This window comes from Botrytis sinoallii (genome assembly GCF_014898435.1).
Source record: "Botrytis sinoallii strain Bc 23 chromosome Unknown BSIN_013, whole genome shotgun sequence".
In the NCBI taxonomy this organism is placed as follows: domain Eukaryota; kingdom Fungi; phylum Ascomycota; class Leotiomycetes; order Helotiales; family Sclerotiniaceae; genus Botrytis; species Botrytis sinoallii.
The window spans coordinates 272,111-298,519 of record NW_024066040.1 but is presented as its reverse complement, the minus strand read 5'-3'; the positions used below and the strand labels follow the sequence as shown (position 1 = coordinate 298,519).

General features: G+C 41.8%; 11 protein-coding genes across 11 annotated transcripts; 5 read left to right on the top strand and 6 right to left on the bottom strand.

Moving 5' to 3' along the window:
- Positions 1–57: 57 nt before the first annotated feature.
- On the bottom strand, positions 58–2,382 carry EAF02_007555 (uncharacterized protein; the record flags this gene model as incomplete). The annotated part of the gene is made up of 4 exons (XM_038903603.1): positions 58–1,049; positions 1,109–1,374; positions 1,433–2,242; positions 2,300–2,382. The coding sequence occupies 4 exons, from the start codon at positions 2,380–2,382 to the stop codon at positions 58–60; spliced, it is 2,151 nt and encodes a 716-aa protein (XP_038756417.1).
- A 683-nt stretch (positions 2,383–3,065) lies between these two features.
- On the bottom strand, positions 3,066–4,001 carry EAF02_007554 (uncharacterized protein; the record flags this gene model as incomplete). Its single annotated transcript, XM_038903602.1, has 1 exon — positions 3,066–4,001. The coding sequence occupies one exon, from the start codon at positions 3,999–4,001 to the stop codon at positions 3,066–3,068; it is 936 nt and encodes a 311-aa protein (XP_038756416.1).
- A 1,430-nt stretch (positions 4,002–5,431) lies between these two features.
- EAF02_007553 (uncharacterized protein) lies at positions 5,432–6,061 on the top strand (the record flags this gene model as incomplete). Its single annotated transcript, XM_038903601.1, has 1 exon — positions 5,432–6,061. One exon carries the CDS (start codon positions 5,432–5,434, stop codon positions 6,059–6,061), a length of 630 nt encoding a protein of 209 aa, XP_038756415.1.
- Positions 6,062–6,769: 708 nt separating this feature from the next.
- On the top strand, positions 6,770–9,744 carry EAF02_007552 (uncharacterized protein; the record flags this gene model as incomplete). Its single annotated transcript, XM_038903600.1, has 5 exons — positions 6,770–6,854; positions 6,899–8,533; positions 8,662–8,773; positions 8,827–9,691; positions 9,742–9,744. The coding sequence occupies 5 exons, from the start codon at positions 6,770–6,772 to the stop codon at positions 9,742–9,744; spliced, it is 2,700 nt and encodes an 899-aa protein (XP_038756414.1).
- Positions 9,745–10,851: 1,107 nt separating this feature from the next.
- On the top strand, positions 10,852–12,057 carry EAF02_007551 (uncharacterized protein; the record flags this gene model as incomplete). Its single annotated transcript, XM_038903599.1, has 3 exons — positions 10,852–10,969; positions 11,117–11,738; positions 11,808–12,057. The coding sequence occupies 3 exons, from the start codon at positions 10,852–10,854 to the stop codon at positions 12,055–12,057; spliced, it is 990 nt and encodes a 329-aa protein (XP_038756413.1).
- Positions 12,058–12,438: 381 nt separating this feature from the next.
- EAF02_007550 (uncharacterized protein) lies at positions 12,439–13,615 on the top strand (the record flags this gene model as incomplete). Its single annotated transcript, XM_038903598.1, has 3 exons — positions 12,439–12,604; positions 12,671–12,771; positions 12,830–13,615. The coding sequence occupies 3 exons, from the start codon at positions 12,439–12,441 to the stop codon at positions 13,613–13,615; spliced, it is 1,053 nt and encodes a 350-aa protein (XP_038756412.1).
- A 1,332-nt stretch (positions 13,616–14,947) lies between these two features.
- EAF02_007549 (uncharacterized protein) lies at positions 14,948–15,790 on the bottom strand (the record flags this gene model as incomplete). The annotated part of the gene is made up of 1 exon (XM_038903597.1): positions 14,948–15,790. The coding sequence occupies one exon, from the start codon at positions 15,788–15,790 to the stop codon at positions 14,948–14,950; it is 843 nt and encodes a 280-aa protein (XP_038756411.1).
- Positions 15,791–16,703: 913 nt separating this feature from the next.
- On the bottom strand, positions 16,704–17,472 carry EAF02_007548 (uncharacterized protein; the record flags this gene model as incomplete). Its single annotated transcript, XM_038903596.1, has 4 exons — positions 16,704–16,879; positions 16,936–17,021; positions 17,073–17,181; positions 17,235–17,472. The coding sequence occupies 4 exons, from the start codon at positions 17,470–17,472 to the stop codon at positions 16,704–16,706; spliced, it is 609 nt and encodes a 202-aa protein (XP_038756410.1).
- Positions 17,473–20,398: 2,926 nt separating this feature from the next.
- On the top strand, positions 20,399–21,467 carry EAF02_007547 (uncharacterized protein; the record flags this gene model as incomplete). Its single annotated transcript, XM_038903595.1, has 2 exons — positions 20,399–20,684; positions 20,746–21,467. 2 exons carry the CDS (start codon positions 20,399–20,401, stop codon positions 21,465–21,467), a joined length of 1,008 nt encoding a protein of 335 aa, XP_038756409.1.
- A 237-nt stretch (positions 21,468–21,704) lies between these two features.
- EAF02_007546 (uncharacterized protein) lies at positions 21,705–23,744 on the bottom strand (the record flags this gene model as incomplete). Its single annotated transcript, XM_038903594.1, has 1 exon — positions 21,705–23,744. One exon carries the CDS (start codon positions 23,742–23,744, stop codon positions 21,705–21,707), a length of 2,040 nt encoding a protein of 679 aa, XP_038756408.1.
- A 1,755-nt stretch (positions 23,745–25,499) lies between these two features.
- EAF02_007545 (uncharacterized protein) lies at positions 25,500–25,889 on the bottom strand (the record flags this gene model as incomplete). Its single annotated transcript, XM_038903593.1, has 1 exon — positions 25,500–25,889. One exon carries the CDS (start codon positions 25,887–25,889, stop codon positions 25,500–25,502), a length of 390 nt encoding a protein of 129 aa, XP_038756407.1.
- Positions 25,890–26,409: the final 520 nt, after the last annotated feature.

The following is a 26,409-nucleotide window of genomic DNA, read 5'->3' as shown; positions in this document are numbered from 1 at the left end:
GAAAGGGTTCTGTACTTCCCTGACATTATTGGCTTGTCCCTCTTGCTAAAACCATCCCTAACTTTCATTAACTTGATACCCGAAAATCGCCTCATTACTACTAGTACCAGTGCTTTCAGGAACCATCTGTGTCGGCCATCTAGGAGATTGTTCGGACCATGAACATGTCATTGTTGCCCATAAATCATGATACAGTGTGCCTGCACCTCGCTGCTGCTCTAATCCTCCATCCGACATTGACATTCCAGTTCCAATTACCCCAGGTGTTCCAGCATGACTACTAATCGTTTTTAAACCCGTCTCTCCATCTCCCGGTGTCTTAATACCTGTACAGGTAGAAGTACCCATCCCAATATCCCCCATATCCACATCCCATTCCGCCATTCCCTCCCCAAAACCATCATCCCAAGCCGCCATGTCTCCAAAATCGAAATTCATATTTGTGTTCTCTAATAGCGGCGCCATCTCCGGATCAAACATTGGACATTTTCCCCTAGAAATCACTGTCGCTTTCGGAACTATCGTTTCTACTCTCTGCTCCCACGTTTTCTTAAGCGTAGTCAACATCCCATGCATCACGAAATATTTATCATAGTGTTTTCTCTTTCCATTACTACTTCCCTCGTCCCTCGTCCCACTTTCCCTAGATTCGATATCCGCACCGGAAGAAACTTGTGAATTCGATGAAAGACTACTGAGTCTAAAACATAATGCTTCTAAATACATACTCAGCCCCACTTTCTCGCGCGTCGTTTCCGCAGACCAGTTTTCCACGTGTGCGAGCACGAATGTGAGTCGTACGAGTCCGACGAGGGAGTGTACGAGTTGTGACCAGTGAATCAGATTGAAATGGGTGTAGTCTGAAGTGGGGAGTGAGAGAAGATGTTGGAAGTAGGATGCGCCGAGACGGAGACAGATGTTGAGATGTTCGGGGGAGGGAATGGCTTCTGTGGTTCCGGGGACGAAGGGACGGTAGGGACGACGGAGAAGACGGAGGGAGTGGGCGTAGATTGAGAAATGGGTGTGTTTGTAATATAGAGCGAGGAGTGCTGGGGTTTGTTAGTGTTTTGCTTTACATCTAATTTCCGGGAGGTTGAAAGGAGCTCACGTGAAGAAGTAATTGATTCTGGTACATTTCGTTTCCAGGTGTCTAGTTCAGAGGTGAATAATTGGACGTACAAGTCGGTGCTGAAGACGTCCATTTGTGGATAGTTCTTTGCGGTCCATGCATCGTTGATACGATCAGCCACACGCTCAAGTATCACAATAGCTGTTGCCGGTGTGGTCATGTGTGACGGAATAAAGGTATTCGGATTACTAGGAAGAAGATTCTCGTAGGACATGGTTTGTGGTTTATTGAATCCCTTAGAAAGACTTTTCACTGTAAGTTAGTATATAGACAGAGAGTTATATCCAAAGAGATGTCACTAACTGAGAGCCCAAAACATAACATCCCATGTAAGCTTTTCTAGCCTCCATCGTCCACGCGCCATCGCTATCCACAAGTCCCTTCAAATCAAATTCTCGAAACAGAGCAGTTTGAGGCTCTGCTTGATCGAGTCCTAAGTCTAAAGCCAAGGAATTGGCGAGGTTCATGTAAGTAAGACATGGATTGTGTTGTGGTTTGGTATGCACGGGATACCAGGCTATATATACTAGAAGACCAAGAAGATAGTCAAGGGACTTTTGCGACTCGACGATTAATTTGAGACTTAACACACGACGGAACTCCTGGTCTAGCTGATGGTGGAGGTATGGATGTGGGCTAGCGGCGGTGGTGAGGATGGCCAAAAGCAGGAAAGGAGATTGTTGGGACAGGGTCCGAATTGTGGGGTTTGCGGGGAGAGTGACGAAAGGGAAAAATGGAAGTTTGGGAATATAGGAATCTAGGAGGTGTGTCGCTTGGGATAATGTGAGTTTGCGACCGGAGATGTATTTGGATGGTACGGGTAGTGTACCCTTCAATGGGCTAGGCGATCGCGATTTATCTTCTTTGAAGACCCGTTTATGATGGTTCTGAAGAATTTCAGTGTCTTTGGCTGAATCATGATATATTGTTGTGGGAAGATCAAGAGAAAACACCCCATCTTTCGAGGGGTTATCAGCAGAAAGCGAGGGGGCGGATGATAATGGGCTTCCGGTATCATCTAATTTTGTACTACTCTCTGGACGTACAGTACGTCGAGCACGTCTTGGTCTGGCTTTCTCTCGAACGACACATCGACTTTTGGCTTGGTCGCATCTGTCTGTAATTAGTAATTGTAACCTATGGGGACAATAGATTAAACATTGGGATTACCTCTGGCATATTGTAGTGTCATCGGCAAAGAAGCATCGATTTTTACTTGCTCTGCAAGCTTCGCAAGCACGTGCATTCCTCATTGCACAATTATTGATGGTTGCTAGGGTACATTTGATGTTTGATGTCTAATGTTCATTAATCTTCAGACTCATTATCGCGATTCTTGATTGTTGCTCGTAAATGAGACAAATGATGATCGGTCAGATCACGGTGGGGATACCCTGTGGCTTATAACCTCCGGATATACGGAAATATGAATAGAGATAAAAATAAATCGCCTCATCTCACATAAACACGCAAATGCAAGGGTATAATGAGAGCATCGGGAAGCTTTCTGAAGAAGTTGTACTCTCATAGATATTGATGAGTTAATTTGGTTGGAAGTCTTGAATCAATAAGATGGCAATTTGGTATAATAAATAGGAACGAAATAGCTGTTCTTACATCGCACATTCATGAACGAAGCAATGATGAGACCATGAATCATCGAACATGGGATAAACACCCCTTTTCGCTCTTTCACCCATAGATCAATTCAGGCTCAACAATCAAAAAGCCGTTCCTTTCGTAATCTCCCCCTTTCCTATAAGAGTATCATTTTCTGGGGTGGACATAAAACATACTATCATAGGCAACCAGAACCATTGAAGTGTTCGGGTGCCTGGAGAATGACTCGGTTTGATGACGATTCCTTCAGATTTCTCAAATACCTTGCAGAAAATGGTGAGTCAATGACAGAAGTAGTCGAATCGCTATTACGACTTCATTGCCCAGGTTGAGTCGTAGATACCTCAATATCAGCCACGACTGCTCTATGATCCGAAAGATATACCCCATCATCATAACGATTGCTCAACACCGCATAGGTTCCGTATTCGACTGGCGTATCTTTTGCAGAGAAAATAAAGTCGATTCGAGTTGGTGTGTTGTCCACATATCCAAACGACGTAAACGTCATTTCATTCCCGTACCGTTTCTTCATAGGGACAAGATCTCGAACATCTGCCATACCTGAAGTTGACGATGTCATTGTCTTGTAGGCTCCATCGTCTGGAGGACTGTTGAAATCCCCAGCAAGCAGTAGTGCAGCGGGAGTATAAATACTTTTGTAATGATTGACCTTCTCCAAAATAATTTCAGCACTCTTTTGTCGAGAAATAGAACCAGCGTTATCCAGGTGAGTACTCATTATAATAACAATCTCGTTTGTCTTGCGATGCATGAATATGCCTATAGTCAGTAATCTGATAGAACCGGCATCCCAACCAAAGCTAGGCTTCTCTGGAGTCTCGCTGAGCCAGAATGTTTTATAGAGAACAAGATGCCACACCGCTGGACGATAAAAGATGGGAGAATATTCTCCGGCCTCTTTGCCATCGTCTCTCCCAACTCCAAGACGAGACCACTGACTTCCAGGACCTTCATTCAGGGCATTGTGAATGTCGATGAGTTGAGAGTGGAGAACCTCTTGCAGACAGATAAAAGTCTCGGGGATAGTGGAATTAAACACTAGTTCGGAGCACAATCGAGGACATCGAACCGACCAAAGTTCCTCTCCTTTGAATGGAGATTCCGTTGCATAACGAATGTTGTGAGTAAGAACTCGAATGGGAATCGAGATCGACTTCTTATCATCGGAAGGAGTGGAGACGACAAGTCTTTCTCCTTCGAAATCAGATAAACTCTCCTCACGGGTCATATCGTTATGATGAGTGGAGTAAGAGGTTAATGTATTTTTGGAATCAATGACTGAATCCACAATGGTTTGCTGTCAACGTCTGATCAAGCTCAACCTAGTGATATGACGATTGAGTAATCGTGTTTTTCGTCTTACAACCCACGATGAATGTGTTCGTGTGCAAGAGTCCAGGGGTAATCCCAAAGACATGAGAAAAATTGGAAAATTGAAGCTGCAGGAACAAGTTTATGTCATGATAGAACTGTTGATATAGTTCTTAAAAACACATCAGCATCAAATGACCCGATGGAGTTTTGCACGTCGCTGTGCGTAGAAGCATATGAGGAATTCAGTATAGCTATAGCTGTAGATAGCTATAGGTAAGTACCAAGGTAGAGGAAGGTAGGTTATTTGTCAGACAGTAAGGTATTTGAGTTACGGGTCATATGATCCGATCTTGATGACAATGAGGGGGCTATTCTCAAGTCTCGGGATACGTAATCACTTTATTTGTAGAAACGCGATATGCAACAATGTGTGGATGGGCAAATAAGAGGGCAGGAATATAAAATCTACAAAGCATCACATGACGAAAAATCAAATGGAGTTTAGTGCGAGAGGGGCACTGACACTGGTATCTGCACTCGCAAATCGCAACTTTCCCAACCTCATCACCTCATCACCCAACCACTTCATCGTAAACAATACGAATGCGAATGCCCTCTCAAAATCTAATCATCAGCGTGCAGATTTTATGGATACTTAATGCCACGGTGATCGATATTTGATCATTTACACCTGCATTAGAACGAGAATGCGGATTACCCGGGTAATTCTTTTACTTCTTTTTGACCATTCAAAGTTCTTGATTGAACCATGAATGTGCCTGTGGCTTCACAATCCGATTTTAGTCACCGGACAAAGTGACAGGCTTACAATTCTGATTGACCAAACAATCACGAGCATCATCCAACGAGACGCCCTTTGCGCGAAACTAAATCATTAAGGAGTCACACTTGAATTCTTTTCTTTCCGTCTTTGCATTCTTAATTACCCTTTTAATGTTATTTCCAAGGTTTTCACACGCTTCACACTCTTAATACTGCCTATATGATTTTGGAGAATTTCGTGGTGTGGGTGTGATGTCTCACTAAAAGATGATTCACATATTCCCACATGCCCTTATCTAACAAGGCGCAATACGAAAAAGGATGACTAGTTCCTCTTGCGATTCTACTGCATGACTGACTATAAAGTGAACATGTCCTTCCGAATACGTCCTTGATTTCTGTACCCATTCCTGCCCTTTATAATCGCAGGAATCTCCACATTCGAACACTTTTCGAGTTCAGATCACCAAGTTCCCCGCATTCGCCACAAGTACACAGACCGGCCTTGAGCCGGATCTATTGAAGGCTTTAATCTCCTGTCTATCACTCAAATTACACACAATGCCTTTCAATGAGCTCCAGCGCCGGGACTCCTGGCCTCCAACCATTATTCATCTCCGTGAAAACAACGCAGATATTGATGCGATCGATGAAGACCCATTCTCCTATTTCCTCACATCGCCAGACGAGATCACAGATGACGATATCGATGACTTCTCTGCCGGTATCATGTCCGATGATGAAGGAAAATCTGAAGTCCGGGAAATTTCTCCGTCGTCCTTACAGCGGGCGCCATTAGATGATGAGGAGGATATTTTGCTTGGATTTCCCATGCCTCTTAGCTTGAAAGACTTTACAAAAGTGCATGGAAATGGAAGGGAATCACGGGCTGCACACCGAATGGATCAACAGCTCAAAGGACTCGGAATCTCTATTTCTGATTTTACAACCAGCCGAGGTCGAGCAAAGGCACGGCCAACACCTCCACAAGGCCGCGGTCGAGGCCAGACACGAAGCTTGCCTTTAAGAAGACCACACTCATGGCGCGAACCTAGTCCTGACCTGAGGTCTATAAAGGAGGAGGGTGAGGACGAAGAGGAAACGAGGGAAGGTGGAAAGATGCCCTCGATGGTTCTCAGTCAGGCTGTAGAGAGTCCGAAGCCGAAGAAGAAGGTTCACTGGGCACTTTGATTTGTGTCGTGTCGTGAAGAAATTGCATATCATACTTTGCATTGCTTGGAGTTTGGATACAGGTATACCGCAAGGTTGGATTTTCATTGAGCATATACCCGTCTGCATCGTGGTCTTTGGACATTGTTTTCTTTTTATAGCATAGCATCGCATTATTTTTAGCATAATTTTGCACGGGTAATATCAGGAATTGGGTTATATCCATACCTAAGAATCTCTTCCGTGCTCATGTTTTTGTGCTTCCAGCTATTGCGTGCATGTACCTAGTCGCTACCATTAAACTTTATTTTCCAATTTGTTCCACCAAACTACCACTCTCACTAAAGATTAGTCATCATAAATGGACATAAACTTCACAACTAGGTATCATCCTGAGGATTGTAGATTAATCAATGTACTCACACGAAAGGAAAGCCACCGTTAATACCCATTCATTCCCTTTGTAGATTCTTACTAGTTGATTGGTTTATACTCCTCGTCCGCCTCGTCGTCCTCAGTCATGATGCACGCCCTTGTGCCCGGGCGCTTTTGCGCCCTTGCTATTCTGTATGCCCTCGATTTTCTGTGTGCCCTCGATGTTACCACCATTATAATACCATTTATTGTCCAACTTGATCACCATTTGTGTGTACACCGTTTGACTCATTCCCCGATTAATTCATTCAATCTCACTTATCATACTGAAACTCGATAAGCACTACCTTCACAATGACTTTACCTTCGGCGGAGCAGACATTTCCGACAGCCTTATCACGGAATGCGGATTCTTGGTTGTCAATCCCTGGATTCTTGGGTGCATCGAACGTTTCTTCAAATGATCCGGATGATCTGATGCAGGATGTACCAAATCTTGCATTTTTAATGATCCGATCGAATCGGGCACATGGTTTACTCCTAATATCGTACATGGTCTTCATGCTACTCAACTTGAACGGGGTCAGGACTCATGTCAAGCAATTACCCCTGTTCAACCGCCTCTCAACCATATGTCGAGCTTGAATAATAAATCGAAATCTAAATCCAATGCCTGCACGCCCGCCAGAAATACCCACTTATCCGTTGCTACGAATCGAGTCAAGGGATCTGCTCGCATTGGCAAAACCAAAAAGCATTCGGCCGCCAGTGCCTCTGTTATCAGGAAAAGGGCGAGGGAACGGAGAGCGCATCTGTTTCAAGCATTTGCTCCACTCGAGAAGGCAAAGAAGGCTCTGAAATCTTATTCCAAGTCGTCCAGACACTTCAGACAAAAGTCCGAGTACTTTTTTCTTCAGTTGGAGAAGCTTATAGATGAGGCTATCTGCTCAGATGATGCATCTGATTCTTCCTCAATGTCAGAGGCATCAGATTTGGAGGCGGATTCAGCATATGGCTCATTTTCTGACATGCCACTATCGGAAGTTTCGAGCTCTGTATTTGAGGAACAGTATGTTCACCTTGGAAGGCAGGCTACTGCACCATCCAGTATTCAAGATTCGGAACTTCAATCGGATGAAGAATCACCTAGACCACTTCAGCCTTTGTCGCCTACCTATTCATGTACATATGGACCTGGAGACGAACGATGTCCATATGCTACAAGCAGAAAGTCCGATTGGATTCGACACGAAGAATCCGAGAAACATTGGCCACAGAAGCGTTATATGTGTATGCTCTGCGCCGAACTACAATCAGACGACGATTCAAATCCTTGTTGCACTTACTGCTCTTTAGCATTCTCAACAATTGAGGAAGTGCGAAGTCATAGCTTGAATTGCATCGAAGCAAGAAGAAAGGGAAAAACTTTCACAGGAGCAAAGACTGATCACTTTCAATCTCATCTAGTCGAAGTTCATCATCGTCCTGGACTTGACACAACCTCTGCAGCCTGGACATACAATCACAAAACAAAATGGCCAAGGTACTGTGGTTTCTGTACATACCACTTCAAAGATTGGGAAGAGAGAAAACATCACGTTGCCGAGCATTTCAAAAGCGGTGCTGATATCTCAAAGTGGAATCCCTTATTACACAATCCCCGACGAAAACCCGCGGACGAGCCAGGCTTATCACCAAGAAATGACGATGATGATGACGATGACGATGATGATGACGATAATTTGCACCAACATGGCAGAGGAAGGTATCCTACATATTCAGCTATGCAAAGCAATTACTCTACGACTAACAGTAACAGCAGCAATTCTTGCGAACTATCAAATAATAGCTACTTGGACTGGGATAATAATGAAGGTGGATGGGGTCAGTATAATTACGAATATGAGGAACATTGCTCGAACTCAATTACGAGCTACGTCAATCGCCCTCGAAGAGGTCGACAGGGTATGAAACGAAACAACTCTGGCCATGAAGCCTATGAAAACGAATCCACCAGCAACTCATATTCTACTGGTGATGAGTCTTTACGCTCTGAGCCAACAAACACGGTGTCGAGAGTCTTCCAAGAAAGCGCAGCTTTGGCGACGTTGCAAATGGGTAAGTTGATTATTCTCAGCTCTCATCATTATCAAATTCCCCTTAACGATGATATATGTACCCATTTCATAAATAACCCTCCCACTCCGTTTTGGAACTATCTGCATGTTTCTAATAAGGCCTTTGAGGACAGTCAATGATGAGTACGTGCGAAGAGAGGGATAGTCCGAATCACAAAATAAGTTCGGAAAATATTAGAATCAAGAGGCAGCCTCCGAAAATCACATTCAACTCACAAAGGTATGCTTTGTTGTATTTCAGGAGGTCTTTACTTAATGCTAAATCAGATATAGAAGTCCTCGAGAGTATTATCATTCTCGTCCGCATCCAGGATGTTCAGGAGAGCTTGGGCAACCTTCCGACTGGCAGCGACGTCGGCTGGAAGTGCATACGAAAGGAAACAAAAAGCTTCGCTTTGAATCTCGCTGGAAACGTTGTACTGAATGTGGTGCGCCTCTCACCAGAGAAGATATTTTGAGAGACTATCGGGTTCTCGATCGAATGCACCACTTTAGGGACCATCTGAAATCTCACCATCAAGCAGCAACTGAAATTCTGGAATGGCTGCTATTTGGAACAAATAACTCAAAGTCTGACAATCCATCCAGGCTTGATCCTCATGTCCTGGCCAAAGAATGGAAGTTTCGCAGAGTATTTAAGGTATCCTACTCTGGACCATTGCATCACAGTCCCGGGAAGTATAAAGATGGGAGCCTTCTTACGTCTTCCGACATGATCTCATGGAGCGATAGTGGCAACTACGTCTTTGATCCATCGAATCGTTTTTTGAATAACAAAAAGACTTGTGGACCAGGACAACAATTGCAAGATCATTTCTATAAATTCACACGTGATCGGAAATATAGGGCGAATGGGCATTCTTGTAAAAGAAAGCCGGATTGCCCTAGATACCAAGGATTTGAAGAACAACGTGTTTTGTGGCCAATTTTTCTACTTTTGGAGTGTGAAATAACGGAAAAGCAACTGACTTGGATGATCAAACAGAGTTTCAAGCCTTTTGGGATTTTATCCGACCGACCAAGATATCAAGTGACGAAATTAGGTTTTCCACAATCGGTAGCGATTGAAAGATATCTTTGTGATTTTGATCTTTCCGAACACCTGGCGTACCTGGCTTCCCGGCATATTGATGGCAATGTAAGAAGTGCTTCGGATGCACCGATTGAATCTCCCCGTTTTCCATATAGTGAGGCAACCCTTTCTCTGCAATTCCAGCAAGGAGTAGGGCTTTTTTTAATTAAGATTGCCTGAAGAATTGAACATAACTGAGAACTAGAGCGAGATTTTAGGATGGTGTTTGCGGGGTTAGGTATATCACAGAGGGGTATATTCGGTGCTAGTCAAAAGATGAATTTTAGAGCATTAAGATATCAATATAAAACTATTTTCTGTTTGTTAATTCTTCTTGAGATGAGTCTTCATTTGAAACTGATTGTTTTTGTGTTAGGTTGGCACGAGCAAGCATTTCCCGTTTGTTTGCATCATTGCTTGTATTTAATGCCCTGAACGTTCCGGGCATTTGCTAATTCTTAAATGCCAAAGGACTAACGGTGCAAAGAAGATTCAGGTCTCTGGACATGTGTTATTCTCGGATAATAGTCTCTTGTATGTGATCCATCAATGGATAAATCAAGGAACAATGAGAATAGCTAGTGAGATTGGGAGTTATATAGTGAATTTGCATAATCGTATTTTCATACAGTTTCTTCATAAAGTGACTGTCAATTCTCATGGACATTGAAGTTCCTTTATTCATCTAATATAAACAGCCAAGAAATAGGTAATCTTTTTCTTTTCTTTCGATACCTATTCAAGTTTGATGTTCAATGTTCTAATAAGTGATTAACTTGCTGACTTACTTCATAAACCACGATGCTGTATCAGCTATGACCTCTTGCAATACTAAAACCAATTCTTATGGCCATTGATAGGGGATAGTCAAAGGGCTGTCAGTTCCAAATCCTGTATGAACAGGTCCAAACTCCAAGTGACATTCTATATTCTATTTTATAACTGTTATGATGAATGATAGGTTTGGAATGAACGTTTCAATGTGTAAAGTGATTTGTTGGGTTATGCTAGTATATATAGAATTTCGGTTACTGTTTTTGCTTCGGATTCGCTTATAGATTGGTACAGTGGATTGGGGTTAGCTTGGTATATAAAGTTCTTGAGATTTGGAACTTAGAACTTGCATCTTACAACTTGCATCTTTCTCTCACCCCGAAAACTACCTACAAAAAGATTTAACATCCAGATTGTCTTAGGATTTCCTCAGATTTCGTACTTTGTACATCATGGACAGCAATCCAGAAGCACACCGCATTGATCCTATTTCACAAGGTATCAATTCGCTCACAATGGATCCTTCAAACCAAAGAGTCACCCCGGAGCCTGAGCAACAAACACCAAAGAGTATGCCACAAAGATAGCCTTGGAAACATCTTTACCAGATACAGAGACAGTTCCCACAACTTTAGTTTCTGGATCTCAACAAGGTAGCATATCCCTCTGATGCTTGAGTATCAATTTACATTTTGCTAATGAGAGACGGTACCATAGTTGGAACCCGAAGGATTTTACCCGAGATATTGTATCAAATCATCGACTGTCTCGATTGGTCCAATGATACCCCAACCTTAACTTGTGTCTCTCTAACAGCCAAAATTTCTTACGACTATCTAGCGTTCCTCGCAAAACAAGAAGGATGGGTACAAGATGGCACGACATGGCGTATGCAAATGAATCTTTGTCTAGGCCAGAGATTGGAGCTCGCACCTCTATTGAAGAACTGGATTGGAGGCGACTACAGAGTTGCCTCTCCAAAAACCATCGCGGCCCTAAATTTAACTACGGTTGGTTCAGAATACTGGGAGACACCAACAAACATTTTGTTCCTTTCCCGTGCAGTATACGGCGATAAATGGGAGCAAGAATTTGCCTTACCACAACGGCATATGGACTATTACAACATGACCATGCCGTTTAAGTATAATTTTGTTTACCACACACCATTCTTTCCACAGCCACTGCACGACAAAGTCAACTGGTACGAAGACATGGCACACTTCATCATTCATGATTATATCATGGGTGAATGGAATGAAGAAAGCCACAACGACATTGGTGGTTGGTTTGACCCTGAAAGAATAGTGTGTACTACACCGCATCACCCCCAGGGCTTGTGCGAAGCGCGGCGACAATTCTGGCTGGAGTATATGCACAGCAGTTTGCGAGACTGAGCGTATCACAGGGGACCATCAGAGCTCAAAGGAAAGGGAGATGGCAGTGGCTTTATTGTGTCAGTTAAGGACCTTATCGTAACAACTGCTTATGACCGTCGGGTGCCACCCCTTCCATGGACTTACAATGGTCGAGATAGCTTTCATCGCGCCATATGTCATCAAGAGGGAGCAACAATCAAAGATATGTTGAAGGCCATTGAGAGAGATATCAATGAGTCCTGGGGCATCTCATTTTGGGAAACTCATAGCAGTGACTAATCGAGCACACTTTCGCTCTGTTTGGCTCAGAAATTTGTCACGAAGACTTAGAAGGAGTGGAGTCTAGCAGAATTTCATCAGTATTTAGTATAATTATTCTTAAATGCAATTAAATTATGTTCTAAAGTTACTCCGTCATTGTGAAATCTACGTACTTACTCTACCTAGTTCTAAAATCCACATAATTATCATATACAAGTAAATAACCACTAGTCTTTGTTGAACCATATAACCGAAGGGCTTTTTCTCCACATGTTTATACCCCAGCAACCAGATCTCTTCTACAACTTTGCTCAGATATCCCAAAAAGCTCGAAATATAAAGTAAGAACCCTGTAACATTTCATCGAGCCAAGCACATACAGAAATGAATCAGTTCACAATGGATATTTGGGATCAGATGGTTACCGCGACATCTGATCAAGACGCGGTAGCCGCCCAAAAGGTTGGAGATATGAACTACCACAATAAGACAAGCATGACAGTAGACGCTGGCCAGAATCTTGTAGCCTCTACTGATTTGGATTTGGCTCCTTCTTCTCAATACGGTAAGACAGACTCCAATCTCTATCCTTCTACTTTTAAGTGACTAACAGTATATGATCTTCTTCCAGACCAAAAGCGAATTGTTCCACCTGAGATTGTTTACAAGATCCTCGATCTCCTCTACAAGAAACATGATATGCCGACAATCTGGTGTATTCTCTTTCCGCCCGTATCTACTATCGTTATGTCGCAAAATATCGCCATCGATTTGGAATTCGTCTTACCAGAAAGGAAAAGAGAGTGCTAGCTCCACTTCTCAAGAACTGGATGGGAGATCAATATCGAATCATGCGCTCAGAGACCATGGATACAATCGACTCGGCAGCTTTATTCCACAACATACCAGGTTTCTCTCACGCAAAGTCTATGGCGACACAGATGCAAAAGAACGAGCTCTGTGCCAGAGATTCGAAGACTACAATAATTTCATAGCTCTGCTAAGCAGTCCGGGCTACAGACCTGCATTATACAGTGGTCTCCGCATTCCAGATCCAACTAGAAAGGGGACAGATTGGTATGAAGAGATGGCTAAGTCCTTGTTGATTTGCATTATCCAGAATTGGGACAAAGGCAGCGGAAAACCAATCGGTTCCTGGTTCGAGGGTCGAGAATCGCCAGAGTATCCCGCTCGCCAGCGCCTTTGGCAAGAATACATGCATAGTAGTCTGCGAGCATGGGCCCATTACGAAGGAGAAGAGTTTGGTGGTACACCTCCGCAGAATAAGGTTTCACGTACTGAATCCGGCCAATACAATCCTCCCTATTCAAGGAAGCCGAATTGGACTTATAACGGTTGTGATAATTTACATAGGGGTCATTACATACAAGATGGCTCAAGCAAGGATGATGTTATGCAGAAAATACCGGATCACAATATTTTCAAATGGCTGATGCATTATGATGGCGAGGACTGGATTCTCAAGGCAATCTGTTTCCCGAAAGAAACTTCAATGAAAGAAGTGTTGAGAAACTTTGAGAGAGATATCGAGGAGTCTTGGGGTCCGTTGGATTAGAGAGGTGGAACGTGCATAAAGACGAGGCGGACTTGTCGTTCTCCTGTGCTTCTAATAGTTCTACATGCAGGCATTTTGAGGGTAGAGTGCCATTGGGCGTAGATTTTCATCATGAGTTGACTCAGCTCATGTATAATTAGCAGCTTGAAAGGTTTGTAATTCAAATTAATACAAGATCGCGAGCTATTCCTGATACTCTGACGTTAGACAAGGCCTTGATTGTGACTAGTTTTATGAGTTCGATGCGAGAGTGTAACAATAGACTGCACATGGCTGCTCAGATTACTGACAGTAAAAGCACGTTTCACTAGCTTGGTACAAGAGCTTGTGTCTGATTTCACTTCCTGATTATTCCGAGCGTATCCATTTCACATCACCATCCATGTAGCACATAAATTCTGAACTTTGAATTGCATATTGCTGATAATTATTCTCACTGCATTCTGTGGAACTAATGAACACAGAATATTTCTCTACTAGCCTGTCCTACAGGAGCTTTCGCAATGTAACACAATTGATAATAGGAAGACCCCGCCATACTCCCTAGATCCGTCCCGATGGTGTGCAGAACCCGTAAGCTAGCATTGCAGATTGTTGAAGGGGGAAGAAGCAGCACTTCAAGGGCTGAAGGTATCGAACCAGCACGCTGATCACAATCTAAGAATTGAACCATGAAACCAAGCCAGATAACAATGGATTCCCTGCTCCTTTGAATAAGGTGCTTATCACTGTACATTATGTGTTGTTGGCATCTCTTGGAGGTTAGCTTTTATAATAATAAGGAATAGTATTATTATAATGATAGTGGAAGATCTAGTCAGTTTAAGCTTGAGGGATAAATCGAATATATAGAATAAGAGTTGAATTGAAGTCAATTTAGAAGAGCTAGGCTGAGTTGAGATGAATTGCTTGCTTTTCCTAGATTTTCTTTAAAGAATATTCTAGGTTTATATAGTTTATAATGAAATTCCAGTATATTCTATGCTTATAAATAAGATCGATTTAAATCGTATCTTATAGAATCATTTTAGATAATAAAAAGAAAGTACAACCAATCAATTTAGCGATATTTCCTGTATACTTCCATCTAGTTCCATTTCATTCTATTCCATTATAAATCAATTTGATAAGAGATACTATTATACAACTATATGATAATATGATTTTATAATATAAGATCATATTATATGTGTATTAGTCATCAAGATATCCCTTATTTAGTAAGATATTAATAAGTGATTTAGTGGACTTATTATGAATCCTCACAGCATCTTTGATCTCCATCTTCACATCATAGCCGGTATCCCTCATTACATGCAGTGAATTCTAGTGTCATAGCCTTCCAAATACATGATCTGAATGTCTCACTTGCCTCTTAAGCTTTTTCAACTCTGTTGTATCTTTTTTGTCCCTCTTACGTACCCATTTCCACAATATGCTATCGAGATGCGAAAGATAAAACGAAAACTGAATGCCTTCGGGATGACGGCCAACAATCGAAACATTGTTTCTTTCATATCTCTGACAGCTGTCGATTATATTGAGTAGTTCCCGGGCGGCTTTGGGATACCATTGCATACCCATTCCGTAAGGATTTGACAATGTCTTCAGTATTGGGGAATGGATAGGTACATTTGATGGCCAATCTTTAAATGGAAACTCCTTCCAATGTCGAAGTCTCTCTGCTAATTCCTTTTCACGAGGGTGGATGTAGTCGTCTTTAGATACATCTCCGTACACCTCGCGGCGTAAGAACATGATCTGGCAGCCAATCGTCTCGTTGAGGAAGAGTTCCGAGACCTGGCGATAGTCAGGTCCAATCCATGTCTTCAGTGCCTGCGCGAGTCGTCTCATGCCGTATCTATCGAGAAAAGGTTGTTCCAAGGAAGTCGGGAAACATGATGAGGTAGTTGATCTCTGTTGCATAGGATATTGTGTTTTTAGGAAGTTCCAGTAGAGACGCGCGGTAAGACCGAGGCAGATTATTGTAGGTCGATTCAATTTCTCGTCGTCGGCTTCTACCATAGCTTCGATGAGCCGGAGAATGATCTCAGGTGGTATGAGTTGTTTGCTGTGGGGCGTAGCTGCTGCCATTGTCGTGATTGATTCTTTGCCTGTGTTTGGATAGACGATCCTTGGAGCATGGATATCGATCTCTGTGGAACATTGCGCCATGGCCGATGCTTGTGGCTAGTAGATTTTATTTCATATATCGGAAGACACAAAGTAAGTGATCGTGTTATTGATTGTGTAGGCTGAGAAGAAAGATAGCTTAAAAGGCTGGTTGCGAGTTTTGTTGACACGAAGAATGCATTTATTGCATTAGGGTTTTGTGGGAATTTCAATCAATTCCAAATCAAACCAATTGATGAAGAGAGTTGTTTGAATAATTCAGTAGTTTAGTAATTGCGAGGTTGAAGATGAACATTCTGGAAGAGGAACGGGAATAGTCTCGGGTTCGGCTAAATTTAAAAGCCAGCCGAGCTATATCAAAGAACTGGAGAACTACCTAGGTACATGGTGGGGATAAGGAAATATGCCAAGAGAACAACTATGGCAAGAAAAACCTGTCATTTTTATTCAAGAGAAGTTTACAGCGTTTAAACAAAATACACAGTTCTTAAATGCATGATTTAACTGAGTTTACTCTATGTTGGAACAGAGCATGTTCGAGACTCATGGACAGCTGAATTTTGAGTTCTCAAAGTCAAGCTCAAAATTTCATATCAATAGCTTTGGAATTCTCTGAATAACACTGAGGGAATCCAAATTAACATTCATTGAGATTACTGATGGAATAGAAGAGCTAAAATTGTATTCAAAACTCGGTATATCCTATTAATTATCGTTCCACCAATGTGCCTTGCTGCTACAACTCTCTTGTCCACCACTAATGCTCCTTTAATCCAACATCTGAATCCATTGAAAGGTATAAGCTACTTTGTCTTCAACAAGAACTGATTAGACGTCCAATAGCTATGATTAGACGTCCATTAGCTATGATAACTATCATAAACGAATGAAGAATGTAATAATAGGAATAAAAGCAACCACTTATTTCTTTTGGTAATTTCAACTTCACGATCAGTTAATCCTTGATCTGGGCAGCAGAGCCTGTTGATGTATTCGTGTCTGGGGAAGCGTCTGGGAAAGCTTTTAATCCGGACTTCACTGTAATTTCGGGCTTCTCCTTGATCTTAGAATCTAAATTCGTACCAGGAGCTATAAGCACTGAATGATTTGGAGGAACAGTCGAGGTGGTGGCTAACAAGTAATCAGTAAACCAAACCAGACAGAGACTGATTTAGTGAGGATTATACCTTGTAGATCAGCCGAAGATGGGGTTCCAATTGGATCACGTCCAGGTGTGCAGGCCATTGCCTTTTCCCGTTGCTTTCTCAAGCGTCTTCACTTTTGTTTCTCCCTGTTTATGTATTCCAGTTCTCTTTTAACATACCTATTCAGAACTGCATGGGCGTTGTTTTCTTCTTTAGTGAAACCGCTATTTTTCTTTGTTCTCATGGGGTCCTTCTGTTGAGAAACCCTCTGAAGTGATGATAAGGAATCTTTGATCTTGTTAATATTTAAGTAGAAATTAAAAACAGGTCAAAATACTTACCACATTTCAGGATAACTATCAGAGACTCAGAATTGAGAATGCTATGACCACTATTCTCATTTTGGTGCAATTTCCTGTGTTTGCTGACATTTTCACTTGAGTGATCTTCTTCAGAATCCTCACGTTTGCGTTTGTTGGTGGAAGGAGCATCTGTATTCGGGGAGGCTTCTTGTTGGACTTGCTTGTGTGGTGGACGTGAACCAAAGGTAACCCTTTGTGCTGATACTTCGTTTCCCATTTTTATTTGGGGATAGATGCTGTTAGAATGTGAAGCTTGTTTGAAAATGTTTTGTACACTGTTTTGGAAACCTCTCAAAAGTTTGGTGTTGTTGTTGAGACATTAAAGTTTGTGCGGGGGGGGGGGGGGGGGGGGGGGGTGGACCTTGGCTGGCCGATTTTGGGCTCGGGGAATACAGCCACAAATTTCCGGTCTTATTTGAGAATTTATATTCACTGATAGTCGGCTCTTTAAGCTGCCGACTAATTCCTATATAGAGTACCTATATACAGAAAGAGGGGAGTGGTGCAGAAATTCTAGTTTAGCGGCTTGTTGTCAAAATTTACTACTACAGCACCCAGCACCAATTCCTAACATCAGGACTTGAATATTTATCGAGCGAACTTCAAAGTCAGGTTTCTTAAAAAAGACTGACAAAAAAGACTGATAAAAAAATCCTGTTATTGATTTTAGACATTGGTTGGACATAAAATTAGCTTGGTTGCAGGCCTCCTTCTTTTTATAGCTGAGATGCCCATTATTAGGCTAATCCGTAGAGAGTTCGTTTCTCCAATGATCTTGCCTGTTTAAGGGTCATATCAGCTCACGTATAATAGAAATGATATGACACCAACTCGCCTCCAGAGATAACAATCCCTTTCAAGGTTTTCTTGATCCAATTTCGTGAAAGATGGGTTGTATAAACGCAGCGAAACAACGCACCAAGAAGGTCAAAAAGCGCAAAGATCTCGAAGGTGTTAACAAGGCTATCAATAAAAGCTTGTCTTCAAAGAAGCCTCTTTCTGATGTTCAGGAGACTCTTGACCACAGTGTCAGCACTCTCAAGGGCTAAGAGAATCATTCCAGAATCAGTAGCCTTAAAGACTTTATGGGCGAAGTAGGTAAATCATAGTGACTTTTATAACCTATGCTAGATGAACCATCTGTGATATAGTCGTTGACTTCAATCTACTTCAGATACCAAAGTCTCCATTCTGACTTCTATAATTACCGAACCTGGTCCATGTGGTTTACCCTTTGGGGAATCAGCAAACACACTTGAACTCGGCGCCGTGCACTAGAAAAGGGCTTCATATCTTTACTATGATCCTGGATGCTGTACGAATATCGAGTGGCGCGAATTGCAAACCTCGGGCATAGTAGCGTTCTGGATTTTGATCTTCTGTGCCATACTCATGACAAAACGCTATTTTTGTCTCGCGAAGTCTATCGATATGGGCTTGATTGGGATGAGGAAGAGACAAGATCAGTTGAGTGATATACGGACCGAAAGATAATTCTACACAAAGCTCACTGTTACAAACACGAGAAAAGACAAATGAACCAATTTGACTTGGTCTTTGGTGTGTCATGTAAAGCGAGGTTGGCATCATGTTTCTCCTATACTACATGGTCTTCTAAGCTTCCATGTGAACTCAGACCGCCCAAGCCTTTCGGTATGGTTCAAGAATGGTATGATGCTGTAGCTATCGATTATTACAATGACGTCGTTGTCTGCTGGAAAGGATGGGACAGAGAGGGAACACAGAGAGCTTGGTTCTCTTTCAAGAGAACCAATGTTCATGCATAGGCAATGAGCAAGGATAACGAAGATAGTCTTATAACTGAGGTATTGAGAGTCAAAAAAGAGTTGAAGAGAGTAGATTCTATGTACAATCCACGAGTAGCATAGTCAGCAGAAAGAGCAAAAGTAAGGCAAAGGAAAAGCATCATGCAAAACTAAATGTTTTCCATCCTAGGATGATATGAGATATTTGCATTTTGAATAAGGATCATCTTGGCTTTATATGATGAAAAGATAATTTTGGGTTTAGTTTGTTGAAGTTGTGGTAGAGTGTTGTGTTTAGTTGTTCATAGCATCGATTTTAGCTTGGCAAATGTTTCTCATTAGACAAAAATCAAAGCCATATTACAAACAAGATGATCATCTTATGACTGTTCTGTTTGTTCCCATTGTGCAACTAATCCTGTGTGCTAACCAAAATGGGCAATTCATGCATATCTGTAAAAATTGCTATTCGTGTTCAGAAAGAAAGGGGTGTTTTTTTCCTACTTGACACTTTGATGATTGTCTGTCTTATTTTCAGGTCTATCTTTATCCTTAACCAACAACGGCTCACTGAATTTCAAAGAATTGATGAAGTTTCTAATGCAAACTGCAATATCAAAACAACAATTGATTGCACAGTGCTTGATATTGGAAGAAAACTCGCGTAAAACTTAAGGTCGACCGAACTGGAGTTTGCCCCCAGTATGTCACAGAAGTATTAATGGATAGCTATCCCACATCTTATGCCTATATGAGTAGGTATTTGTAACTCAATCAATCTTTCCTAGCTATTCCTTGTTCTTAGTCTAGCAATTATGGTGTCATACACTGTTATCCCCCATCATTTTGCAAAGCCTTTTAATCCCTATATTCTATTGTTACATGGTCACTGATAACATATGATCTTCACAGCTTCCGATTCAGAAGGGCACTTAACAAGGACTCACAAAATTAAGCTTGAAGTTATAATATATTCTAGGATATAGACAGGCTTTACTCAATCCCTAACCTAGTATGTACATAAGATGTGATTTTGTATACTTCATCACCATTTTCTGGTAAACTAATTTAAAAACTATTCTCTTTACTCTAATCACAATTGAAAAGCCTTTACTACACTCTTCAATTATGTCATAGCCTTCAGAAATTATATTTTGGGCCTTGGCCCTCGGCCCTCGGGTTCGCTTGTGACTATAAGCGTTTTACAGCAGCTGGTAAATTAGGTTGAGCCAGTGTACTGAAAGATTACTTTCTTGGACATATCAGTCTTCAAACTACTTTATTGAAACACATAAAACTTCTCAAAACTTCTCTTGACTACTATTTGCTTTCTGTTTACTTAAATTATACCAAACTTTCAACCACCAGATTTTGACAATGACGAGCAATAATACTTCAAGCTCGCATTCTCTACAAGACGCAGAGTTACCAGTAGGCTCGGCGCCATCTAATAATATGATGAGCCAAGCGCTTACCTCGGGGCGGGTGCTGAGGTCCGCCACTAAACCTAATAACAAGAGGGCTTTAGACCAACAAATAGCCTCAGCCAGACAACAGAAACGACGGCGCAGCATCCCTGTTCTGGAAGGAGAGGCCGGAGAGGATGGAGTTGTTGTTGGAGGAGTCCTGAAAGTGAAGGCAAAACACAGGGACCTAGCACAAGGTAAGCCACCGAGATCATGGCGCTTGCAATTGAAGGGATCTGAGACTAATTCTCGGCTAAGCTTTTCTCATAAGAGATGACGGCACAGACTTGGTGATTCCGCACGAAGTATTTCTCCGCGTTCTCAATTTGCTTTACGAAAAGAATGACATCGCGACGTTGATTTGCCTGGGACTTACCAGGAAAGCATTTTGGTGCTACAAAAAGCGACAGCATCATCGCAACTACTCAAAGCTCTCAACATTGACTAAAATAAAATTAGCACCACGATTGAATAAGTGGATGGGATTAAGTTACCGAATTGCCTCCAAGAAAACCTTGTCACTGGCAGTTGGCAATCAATGCAACGTGATGTATCTATCACGACAGGTTTACGGCAAGAGAGGTAGCGACGAAGAGACTGCTATGACTGGCAAATACTACAGCCGTATTACTCTACAAATTCCACAACCAGGGGGTCGAGGTTACCCTCTTTACAGAACGCTTGTCTCACCATTCGGCGAAGGTGTCGAGTGGAACGAAAGAGCACTCAATGATATCTTGCAGAGAGCAAAGCTCTGGAGGTATGGATCGGGAGTTCGTTGGGAAGAAGCCTTGGATGGCTTCTGGACCAATTACTTCTCCAGCCCTTTTAAAGACTGGGTAGGGGACTACACGGAGGAGGAGTCGCCCAACGATGGTGGCCAATATGAGCTTTTCGCTGCGAAACAAAAGTTAGAAGCATATGAAGAGCAGTTCCTGGAAGGATATAAGCTATGGGAGGATGAAGACGAAGATTATTAGCTGGTTGGAATTAGGGCTAGGGATATCGCTATGGCATACACTGTGGGTTCTGTTTTGATAATCATGATAGTTGAAAACTTTTTTGACGATGGTATCGGCTGGCGGTAAAATTCAATCGTCTTTTGGAAATATCTCAGCGGTTGTGCGACAGTTCCAAAAAAATGACATAATATTGAAATTTCATCTAATGCCTATCCATACCTCAGACTGACCTGTCTAATGGCTTCCATCACGAACTCATAACACCTGGATAATATCCTCCATCACCATTTCATCAACAGCACCAACAGCACCAGCGATAACCGTATCTTCCAAATCATGGTTACTTGCCTGAAAATGTTTCACTTTCTTGTCAAACTTGATTAAAGTCTGTTTGACCTTCTGCCTTCCTTTCATTCCTTCGTCATCCATCCAATCTTCACAAAACTGATTGAAATTCTTGCCATTGACCCAGTCCCACAAACATGTATTTTGAAAAGTATGCCACGACTCACAAATGGCTTTGAATCCAGGACCTTCACCATTCAATGTTGAATATTCCCATCCCTCAACCAGAAATAAGTATTCAGAGGCACTAGCATCGTACCAAGAATGACCCATTCCATGCGGGCTTGGCAAATCAATCGTGTTATCTATCATCGCATGTAAGCCGCGGCTGGGCTTTAGCTGTAGACCATCTTGATTGGTAGCATCGAGGATTGAGAGACAGGCAATATATCTTTTCTCTAATCTTCCCTCTTCTCTCGTATATCCTTCCCCGTATTGATTCTTTGAAAGAAACATTGGGACTAAGCTTGGACCACCTTTACCACCTTTGCCCGACATCATTCGATATCTTTCTGGAACCCAATTCTGCAGCAAAGGTGCGAGAAGTGCTTGGTCTTCTTTTGGTAGATATCCCTCGTAGATCCTATCAGTGCCTGGAGGACACCATCGGGCCTTGAAAAAAGCCCAGTGAAGTTTACAAGTGAGCCCGAAACATATTGAGGAGATGAGTTTTTCACCTTCCTGCTCACAAACGGTGTCGACGATTTGACGAATTACCAACCCTGGAAGATCGGTGAAAAATTTTGCTGGTTTGGTTCTAATAACTTCTGTAGACGAACGACGATTTGTAACTTTCTCTGGGATGGGTCGATTCATGGACCCAACTCGAAGCACTCCATCAATGTCCTTATTCACTTCGTTCCGCGAACTGACAGCCGCTGTCTTTTGGCGCTTCGATCTTGATCCATCTAGTAAAGGAGGAGATGGATGGGAGAGATAATTCGGTTGTCCCTTATTCTCCTGTTCTTGTGCAATACTTGGCATGGCGTTCGACTTCAACTTGTGCTCTAGAGCCATGCTGGCATGTGCTGGTGATGTGTGTTTAGAGGGAGTTGAATGTGACTGTGCGAGAAGGATTGCAGAATCTTCTTTGTTCTCTTCTTCGGTTCCACTACCTTTCCTATCTTCTGGTGTCTTCGGCATGCCGTTTCTTCCTCGCTTGACTCTCCGAGTCACTATGTCTTTACCGCGTGAAAGTTCCTTCGTCTTGAGTTCTGGTATTGATGATGAGATAATGCTCCCGTTTGTTTTGTGAATCTTCGGCGTAACCTTTCTTCCATGGATGTATCTCTGACCTTTTTGATTCATATTGCTATGATGATTCGCGCAATGAGGTGTTTGTCTTGAATTCTTTGAACTTGGAATAGTGTGTTCTTCTAGCCGTTGAAGTGCCAACGAAAGTTCTCTGCCATACTTGGGTCCAGGGACCGTGCCCTTAGCGATCGGAAGGTTCAGAGAATTTCCTGTATATGCTAAAAGCGGAAAACGAATACCCTTTTCCTCCTTGCTATCATCGTACTCTTCACTGTATTGATCTTTTTCGTTTCTGAAATCAGTGCTACTGCCCTTGTGTCTCTTAGGTATGTCTTTATTGAGCGGCAGGCTCTTAATTTTTGCTGTATATTTTCTAATTGAAACAGAGCGATCTTCTTTTTTTCCTTCACCATCTGCCATTTTGCTACTTTGCTGATACGAATATACCCGACTCCAACGGCTTGCAACAATTGGAATACTCCGGGTGTTTTTTCCACTGCTCGAATTTGGCCTGGCTATCTCTTCACCTTCTTCAGTACCATCTTCACTCCTGGTCTCATTCTCACTTTCGTGTTCCTCGCTCTCTAGTTCCTCAATGCCTGCATCCTCACTTTCTGAAACTAAGTTTATGATCAGAGGAGCTTCTTTTCGAGGCTGAATTGTTTGATTGACTATCAATGGCAAGCTTTTTAACATTTTCTCGACGAATTTGGCAGAGCACAACTCCCCTTTCGAGCTTTCTTCTAAATGCTAGTCTTCTCTTGGTCTTGCGTCCGTGAGCCTCCTTGGCTTTGGCGAGTAGACCTTTTCTTTTTTCAAGAGAGTGATTCCGAGAAGGGGTAAGATTGGCCTCAGAATGGAGTAGGTAAAGAGAATGGGAAAGATGGCTTGAGAACTGATTAAGTTTTTGCGATGGTCGCGGGGGTATCTTCTTCTGACTTGTTTTGGCATATTGGGGGGGGGGGGGGGGGGGGGGGAGAATCAGATATCTTGTTGATTCGGATTGAGTTTGATGATAACATAAGCAGGATCGCTCATTCAATTGGAAACTCTGATCGTGATATTTTACGTGATGTTGAATGATTGGAATTGACACGAAATGAATTTCGGACTCATCAGAGCTGGATGTTTACGAGTATGTGACGAAGAGTACCCTTTATTTCGGGGCGCGTTGAGGCTATATAAATCCTCTCTCAATCACATACGGCTCTGGCACAGTTTATCAATCAGCATCACCGATTTCGGCTTTGTAATACCTGCCGCGCTAGCACGAGTTGGGCTTGAGAATTTAACAATGTTCTGAGGCCGTTCGTCCATTTGAGATATATGCTATTACGGCTGAACCGTAATGTGTAAAATCTTACAAAGCTCAGATAGGTACGCTGTAATTTTCATTTAGAGGCTGTGATATCATTATTTTGAACATACAGCAAGTACTAACTGCTATCAGCCGAAACACATTTTCACACCAAAACTCATTATTTACAATTATAAATTTTCTTATTATTATTAATATAATATAACTTTCTATTATCATTTATTAATTTATTTTTAATAACAATTTGATAAAAATTAAATCAATTATTTTTTAGATTTTATTGATTTTATTATATAGATTGAAAATTAGAATATTTTCAAAATGATTAAATTTATTAGTAAAATAAACAAAAATCAAGTAACTTTTTTAAGATTTTAATTCAATCTTATAAATTTTAATATTAGAAATTTCTTAGATTTTTTAAATATTGAGAGTATCAATTATTATTTATAAAGATTTTTATATTTAAAAATATAGCAAAATGCTGATTTTTGGTGTGAAATTGGGTTTCGGCTGATAGCAGTTGACTAGTACTGTATGTTCACAGCCTTTTGTTGGTACTCCTGCTTCTTCTTTTAGCATTTCATAAAGTTCTAGGAGACTAATAAACGTACTAATATACGCAGCAGGCCTTTGCACGTTTTGAGCGCATAGAAAGGTGACACTATACACAACTCAATAGTTTTATCAATAGCATTCGGAATCTTGCAAAAAGATATTATCGCGTGAAATGATATGATGACACAAATTTATTCCACAAGTATCTTGAAAGGTCACATGACACACATCCATAAATACTAAGATTCACATCACGTCAATTATCCGTGAAGATGCTTGTAAAGACCTGTAGCCTATGTTTATCTGGAGGTTGTAGAATTTGTGCCTGGGGCGTCCAGGTCAGTAAGAAATAAAAGTTGATTTTCTATTCATACCTATTAACTGGAATGAACTCTTTTCCTTTCTGAAAATTTGATAATCATTGCTTAACTACCCGTAAAACATCTACCTATCCATCCTGCGCAACTACTTCTGCTAATCTCACGGTGTCACAACTCAGCTAACTCTGAGCCCATTCGTCCTAGAAGTGCATCCCAGCGCCATCTCTCATCATTCGAATGGAGCCTCCCGCCTGCTCACAACTTTGATTCTTTGAGCTCTTCCGTCGACTTCAATCGTCGACCAGGTCTAGTGTTTTGAAAAAACCTCGTACCTCTACGCTGTTTTCTGCTACGCTTCAATCTAACAGAGCTCTTCTCAACAAACTCGAATGGAGATCCTAGCTTGGAGGTATGGCATTTGAATTTAGCATCGTGATCGCTGATCAACTCTGGCATGATATGAACCCAGTCATCTAGGCCTTCTTCTTTTTCGAAGAACTGTTTTCTATTGCGCTCTCCAGCTCTGAAAAGGTATTGTGATGGGGCGCTCGTAAAGTTAGCGGATGTTTGAAGTCGATTGAAAGGTGATGGAAGGAGAGTTCTGGAAGTGGGTTCTTGTAATGTAACGTAGTTGTTTCGATTCATTTATTGAAGGTCTTTAGATTATTTGGGAGACAAATTTTCCCCGTGATTCTTGAAACTCTGTGGAAAAAGAGGGTAATTAAACACAGATCTCTGCGGCTTGCCTCTTGACGTGCGAAAGCTGCTGGTGTTAACGTTTCGAGATTTGCAATGTTGATGTAAAAAGTTTGAAGACTTCGGTTTCAAAAATACAACTTCAAATGTTGCGAGAATATCCAACTTTTTTTATACGGTAATCAACCTTCCCTGCTTGGATTTGTTAATTACACGCCCGGCCTAGGTACCTTTAAATCTGCGCCTCAATTGGCTAGTGAGTTTTCGTTGCATCCGGGCCAATCAAAACTGGGTCCGAACCACAGCGTCATCGCTAAGCGAGTAGACATTGGTACCAGTTCGGACCGCCCATAGAACAAAACTATGTGTGAGTTATCTCAGCAAAGGTTCCGTAAGTGGTAAGATGTTTCAAATCCTGTAAGGTTTGATCGCTGATATCATAAAAACAAGTAACTTTAAGTCAAGCATT